Below are 6,921 nucleotides of genomic sequence, written 5' to 3'. Positions count from 1 at the left end.
GCCCGCCCCCAGCCCGCGACGGGGCGGGAACCCCGGGGCGGATGGCGCCTGCAGTCTGCGCCCCGAGCGTGGACAGTCCCCGATCCCCAAACCTCCAGGCCGCCTGGGAAGACGCAGGCTCCGAAGCGGGTCGGCGCTCAGGGATGGGGTCCCGGAAGAGGACATTTCTACAGTGAGCCCTGCGGTCAGGCGCCAGGGCAGCAAGAAGCAAGGTCGGGCCAATGGGGAGGGTTCCAATGTGTCCTGGACCTGGGAGTCCACATAGGGAATAGCGCAGGGACCCGGGTGCCAAGTAGCTGCCACTCCCTCACCGGCTCAGAAATATCACTGAAGCTCTGACCCGCTCCCCGCTCCGGTCTCATTGCTGGGAGGAGCCGGGGTCTGGAGCCTCCTCCCTCCGGAGTCCCCCTCCTGACTGCATACCCGCTAGGGCTAGCGCTGTCACCTATAGCTGGACTACTTCAGCTGGTCCTGCCCTGCCCCTGACCACCCATGCCAGTGGGCACAAGGCCCTGAGGCCACTCAGGGTTTCGAGGCACACAGTGTCCTTTCTGGGCACGGGGAAGCCTCTCTGGGCAGGCAGCCTTGTCTGCGGGAAGGCAGGCGCCTGGCCAGGATGGGACCCAGATCAGCAGCCCAAGCAGGGCTGCCCAGAACTCCACAGCTTCACTTCTGTGTCCACCTGGCCTCTCCCTGCTCCCCAGATCCCTGAGCAGCTTTAGGGGGCCCGGCGTGGGCCTGAGGGTCGGTCGCATGAGATGGAAGGAAAGGTTTGTAGAGAAGGCTCCTCAGGAACTTGCAGGGCCAGAGGTGGGGAGGGCGGGGAGGGCCTCTCCTGCCAGCTCCACTGCTCCTTGAGGGCCTCAGTGACCCCAGTGACACTGTCCCCAGTCCCGCGAGGACAGCCCGGCTCTCCACCAGGGGAGGCTGCAATCAAGTGTGGCTTTTCTCCACTTTGGTGCTGGGATCAAACCCAGGATGGCCAGTGCGCTAAGCGTGCTCCATCGCTGAGCCACACGCCAGCCTGCGTGGCATTTCTAAGGCAGACTGTCTCATCCCATGTCACGAGGGCCACACGTCATGGGAGAAAGGCCAGTGGCCATCTCCCCCGTCAGCCTGGCTTGGCTCTGGGGTGCTGCCTTGTCAGTGCCCTGCGCCTCCTCAGGGGCCCTGGGGTGTGCAGCGGAGGGGCCTCGGAAGCCTGCCGGGACCTGGCTTACCTGGTGGTGAGTTGCACTGTCTGATGCTAAGCGTACTACGTCTGGGCCCTGGGTTTTAGGTACCCGGCTTGCCTGGAGCCACACGATGAGTGACCAAGCAGGACTGAACTAGGGGAGTCAGCTGCTGGGGCTTCGGAAGGATGCAGATACTGGGGCCCTGCTGGGGATGATGCCCAGGCTGCCTGAGGCCAAGCCTGTTCCCTCCCGCTGCTCCCAGGCAGGAAATAACCCCATCAGCAGGGGCAGGGCCCCAGACTCCGAAGCTTTTGGCGGGTGTTTCTGCACATCTAGAGCAGAGTGCTCTTTCCAGGAGCCCGAGGGAGCCCCGCATGAGGCTGCAGCTGTTGGCAGACTGGTCTCTTGCAGGCCGAGGGGCAGATGTGCGGACCTCAAGGACAGCTGGGGTGCCACTTGGGGGTGTGCTTGGTGGGTGGAGGGGGATGCTGGCCCCTGCAGAGGTCTTGGTGGCTTATCTGTCTCAAAGCTGCTCGTCTAGATGCACACAGGGCTGGGGGTTTAGCTGGGGGTTAGTTCAGCGGCACAGCGCCTGCCTGGCAAGCGTGAGGTCGTGAGCTTGATTCCCAGTACCAGAAAAAAAAAAAAAAATAGACGCACATACTAACCCGAACACACACACGTGCCCTCACATCACATATGCACACTCACACACACACACTGCTGGACACAGCCACGGGTGTGTGTGCACGGCCTTGGACCATACACATGCACGTAAGTATGCAGAGTGAAACATTAGTACACAACTCCACACCACACATACACACATACACACACACACACACACACACACACACACACACACGCATACAGTGAAAGCCTAACACCGACCCTGGACACCTGGACAGTGCCCCTAAGACCTGTACCCCAAAAGTGCAAGTAGCTGGGTGTCAGGGACAGGGTCCTGGCCCATGCAGAGTGGCTCCCCTGTAAGCATGTCCTGGCCTGTGGCACCAGTCCGCCCACCACCTCCCTGACCCTCAAGCCCTGCTGAGGGGACACAGAGAAGCAGGTCCTGAGAACCCCGCGGACCTGACTTCCCTCGGCGCCCCAGGTGTCTGCTGCCGCCGAGGTGCCGGAAGCAACCCGGACCCCAGGGCCTCATGGGATGCAGCACCCTCCGCAGCCAGCCGGTCACCGGCCACAGTGGAACCACCGCTGTGTGCCCGGGGCAGGGACTGGGTCCTGAGGCTACTCACAGCACCCCCATGCCCCATGGGGGAGCAGACCCCCCAACAAACCACACCCAGTCTTCACAGGTCCAGCCGAACAGCAGCTTTATTAGTGGTGCTGGATTCGTGACATACCTTACACGGGGGCCCCAGGGCGCCACTGGCGTTGGGACAATACTGTGTAGCACTTATACTGGAAGGGCATAAATAAAGCTTTGGTGCACAGGTGTTCAGGACAGGGTGCAGGCTAACACCGTCACACGGGTACTTCACACAATACCAGCTCGCAGTGGGCAGTGGGGTTTGGCCAGGGGGTGACTAAGTGACAGGACACGGGGCTGTCACCGCAGCAGCTCAGGCCCGGCGGCACGAAGAGGGCGTCTAGGGCTGAGGCTCCACCTGGCCCTGCCGCTTTGCCTTCATCTGCAGGTATCGCCCTTTGCCTTCCTCGAAGCGCTTCTTCTCATCCTCGGTCTCGGGCTGTGGGCCACACAGAAAAGGGCAGGTGAGGTGCAGCAGAGTGCTTGGGGCCACAGTGTGACCTGGCGCCACCCAGCCACTGAACCCAGCCCACAGCCTGTCCACCTGGCAGAGGGGCTGAGCCCTTGCGTGGAATTCCAAACCCAGTGTCCCTCAGGTAGTGCCCTTTAGTTGAAAATGCACTTAAACCAGGTGCCCATACCCGTAATTCTAGCAGTTGGGAGGCTGAGGTAGGAGGATCACCATGAGTTGGAGGCCACCCTGGGCTATACAGATCAAGACCAGTGTAAACTACACATTGAGACCCTGCTGAAAGGAAAAGAGGAAGGGAAGAAAGAAGAGAAAAGAAGAGAAAGAAAGCTCTTGACGATGAACACGGAAGGAAGGCTGACGCCAGAGCGGGTGTGTGGAGAGGAGGACAGACAGACCCAGCATTTGCTCCACTGCCAGCTGCCTACCGTCTCTGCCCCAAGTGCTGGCCGTGACCTTGAGAAGGTCACTGCCATGTCAGCACCATCAGGGGCTGCTTTATGGGAAGGGATCCCATCACCCAGCCCTGGCCATACGGACGTCCGGAAGTGGCACCTTGGACTGAGGCGTCCCTTCCTACTGCCTCCATCCTGAGCAACTTAAGGTCGGAGCTGGCCAAGGGCTGGGCTTTGCCAGGGATGGTCCTGGAATATGCCTGTTGGCATGCAGGGACCAGCAAGGGCAGCACCTCCACGCTCAGGACAGCTGCCCTGGCTGCAACCTCCTAAGCAGATGCCACAGCATCGTATTACAGTCCTCCTGCCTCAGCCTCCTCAGCAGTGCGATCACAGGTGTGCCCCACCATGCCTCACTCCTAGATGGTCACTGCTGGAGAGTCCCGTCTGTCTTGCTCCAAAGTTGCACCTGGCACTGCCCCAGCTGGGGTTCAGGTCTATGTGCTGTGCTAAGTCCCCGAGAAGCCATTTCAGTACGACGCTCTAAGGAGCAGGGGCAGGTGCCCTTCATCACAGCGACATCAGGCCCGGCAGCTATTTTTAGGACTGCGTGTTTAGCAGACAAACGGAATCTCGGCAAGAGAACCACGGGGCTGACGACGCAGTGTCAAGTCGCACCGAAGGTCCCTCCGCAGCCCTCTCCGGGAGCGCACATTAAATGTCACCAGGTGTAAAGTGTCCCAGCGTCACAGCCCCAGCCAGTGAGCCTCTCGGGTATTTACAGGCGCAGGACCGCTTCCTGGGGCTCAGGGTCCTGTTTGAAGAGCCTTCAGGGCAACACATGAAAATAGTGGCTTTTCCAAGACCGTCCCTGAAGAAGTCCCCCTGCCGCTCCAGTTTGATCACTGGCTGATGATTTAAAAATAAAATTCTGAGGCTACAGGATTCACCTGAAATAGCAGGGGGAAATGAAACGTTCTCTCTCAGCTTTGGCAGCACGCGAAGGGGTGCGATCCCCGGGCTTCCTGGGCTGCAGGCTCAGGGCCCGGTCCACCGGCTGCTGCTGGGCCCGAGGAGCCGCCCCATACCCCGCAGGGCACAGGCAGGCAAGATGCGCCACGCCGGGGCTGCTCGCACTTCCACGTGCAGGAGCCACCCCAAGGTGGTCACCACCAGGTCTGGGTCTGCTCCTGGGGCCGGGGCTGAGGCTCATTTCTACCAGGGTGACACTTCGGGCACGGCCATGCCCTGCTCCCTCTCCACTGGAAGTGGCCAGGAGTGTCAGGTCAAGGCGGGCACCAGGCTAGAAAGTGGCAGCTTGCTTGGTGTGCCTGAGGAAAACGTGGATGTGTTTTCCTCCTGTCCATCCCTCAGTGGCCCCTGCCGGGCAGAGCAAGCACTACGGAACTGAGAAGCAGCCACTCAGGGCCTGGTGGGGCAGGACACTGGGTTTTGGGGCCTGGGACCAGTTGGGAGCAGCATGGGGGACAGCACGGGGCCGGCAGTAGGACAATGAGGAGGCTGAGGCAGGCTGGACCACTCAGGTCCCCCACCCTACAGCCCTGACCCCTCTCCGCTGGCGGCTGCCTCCTACCTGGTGGCGCATCTGCCCCCAGGAGGGAAAGACGGCAAGGACGTTGGGAATGAAGAGATCACCCACAGTAAGGCAGGCAGGGCCTGGGAAGGCAGCCAGACGAGGGGTGGGCAGCCTGCGCCTGGTCCCACCAGCTGTGGGGCTGACTTCCCCTTGGCACTCCTGGGGATACCCAGATGTGGGTCACTGGGCAGGTACCTGGTTCCCAAGTGTCTGGGATGTCACCCCAGTGCTCTCTGGGCTCCAGGGGCCAAAGATGGGGAGACAGGAGCTACCACGTGTGCCCTGGTGGCCAGCAGGGACAAAATCCAGGCGGGGGCGAGGGACTGGGCACAGGCGAGGCCTGTCTGCCGTGGGTCCTGCGGCTGGGCGCAGTGGGCGCTCTGGCCTCTCCCTGGAGGACACGTGTCCCTGCCGCACCTGCGCCACCACTACCGACTGCTGCCGTGCAGCAGGAAGCGGCTATCTCTGTGCCCCCAACTCCAGGGCCAGGCTGTCTGGGCTCCAGGACACACTCCCTGGCACAAGGGTCTGCTCTCTCGAAGTAAAATCCCCCCAACGGGGCTTAGTTCATCGTCCCCGACTGCTCTGGCTAGGGCCCCCTTGCTAAGGAAGGCTGTTTGTCCTGGCATTGGCCGAGTGGCTCGGCCACCATCGGCTGGCCTCCCATGCCCTCCGTGCTGGCCCTGACAGCCCCAGGAGATGTGGGGACCGAACCTGTGCCCGAGTGCTGCCCAGGTGATACAGGCCTGCTCGGTCCTTGCTTTCGGCTCTGCTCCGTCCTGGGCACTGCTGGCTCTCCTGCACGGCTCTCCTACGAGCTCATGGGCTTGTGAGGTGCAAATCCCCAAGTGGCCCCAGGGGAGGGCCACTCACTACCGCCTGGGACCGCTTGGTGACATTCAGAACAGATGGATCTTAGCAACAGACAGAAGCTGGGGTGTGGAGGGGCTGGGGGACCAGTGACAGCTAAGGGGTGTAGTGTTTCTTCTTGAGGTGACAAAAATGGCCTAAAATTGATCGTGGTCAGAGATGCACAACTCTGAAGAGCCTTGAAACCGCTGAGCTGTACAGTACGTAATTATACCTCAATAAAGCCATTCCCAAATCACCAGCACAGAGGTGAGGCCCTCCTGGTGGGTCACAGGGAGTGGAGCCATGGCTCTGCGTGGGGGTGCCCGCCAAACTCTAGCGCACACCAAAGGGCATCAGGGTGCAGGAAACGGCTGCTGGGTTAACACCAAACCCTTCCCTCCCAGTGGCCAGTCCTGCCCCTCGGTCTACATACACGTGGGGTGCTCCTAAGTGCCACTGTCCTGAGAGCGGAGGCCCCTGTCACCAGGGAGCTGACAATACGCAGAAAAGTAAGTGAACCACGCAGCAGGTGGGCAAATGACACTGTGTGACAAAAACATCACAGCCAAGTCGGGGCCAGGGAGGCTGGTGGGGGCTGTGCCCTCCTGGCCCACGTGAGGTGCTCAGGTTGTCTGGCAGCTGCCACCACCCTTCCTTGGCCCAGGCAGCCCCCTTAACCGGCGGAGCAAGGACCTGACACCGTGACAGCCGTCCCAGGGGACCTCAGAGGGCGGCAGCAAGCCTGGCTCTGCTCAGGACAGGCAGGTGCCATCTCAGCCTGCACTCCAGTCCCCTCATCTACACAGGGTGGGGTCCAGCCTGGCAGCAGGGTGGGAGTGAGGTGCAGCGGGGGCCCATGCAGTGACCTGCTACAGGAGGGGCCAGCCCCGCAGGAATTCGGGGCTGCACCGCTCCAGTCGGAGTGCAGCCTTAAGCAGTGCTCACAGGGGAGCAAGGGGTCTGGAGGCTGTGGGGAAGGGGCGATGTGGGTGCAAATCCTAGGGGGACAGAGGGGTGCACGGAGTGCGCCTTGCTCACCTCCCCATCCCGGCCCCCATCAGCCCTTACGTGAGCTGCGCTCAGGCAGCCGTCGGGCCTCCTGGCTTCCTGTCAGGCCTGGGCGCCCCCCACGTCACTGCTCAGCCGCCAACAGGACATCA

General features: G+C 61.7%; 1 protein-coding gene across 3 annotated transcripts in view; it reads right to left on the bottom strand.

The window, feature by feature from the left end:
- Window positions 1–2,493: 2,493 nt before the first annotated feature.
- Acot7 (acyl-CoA thioesterase 7) overlaps window positions 2,494–6,921 on the bottom strand; it is a 70,129-nt gene continuing 65,701 nt past the window's right edge. For all 3 annotated transcript variants that reach the window (XM_005404096.2, XM_005404097.2, XM_013504310.1), the window contains exon 9: window positions 2,494–2,887. In XM_005404096.2, coding sequence (XP_005404153.1) covers window positions 2,789–2,887 — 99 coding nt within the window. In that variant the 3' untranslated portion in view covers window positions 2,494–2,788. The remainder of the gene's footprint in view (window positions 2,888–6,921) is intronic.

This window comes from Chinchilla lanigera, unplaced genomic scaffold (assembly GCF_000276665.1).
Source record: "Chinchilla lanigera isolate Chin_1 unplaced genomic scaffold, ChiLan1.0 scaffold00085, whole genome shotgun sequence".
Classification (NCBI taxonomy): Eukaryota; Metazoa; Chordata; class Mammalia; order Rodentia; family Chinchillidae; genus Chinchilla; species Chinchilla lanigera.
Note: the sequence above shows the minus strand (reverse complement) of the source record. Positions and strands in the feature narration are given on the sequence as shown.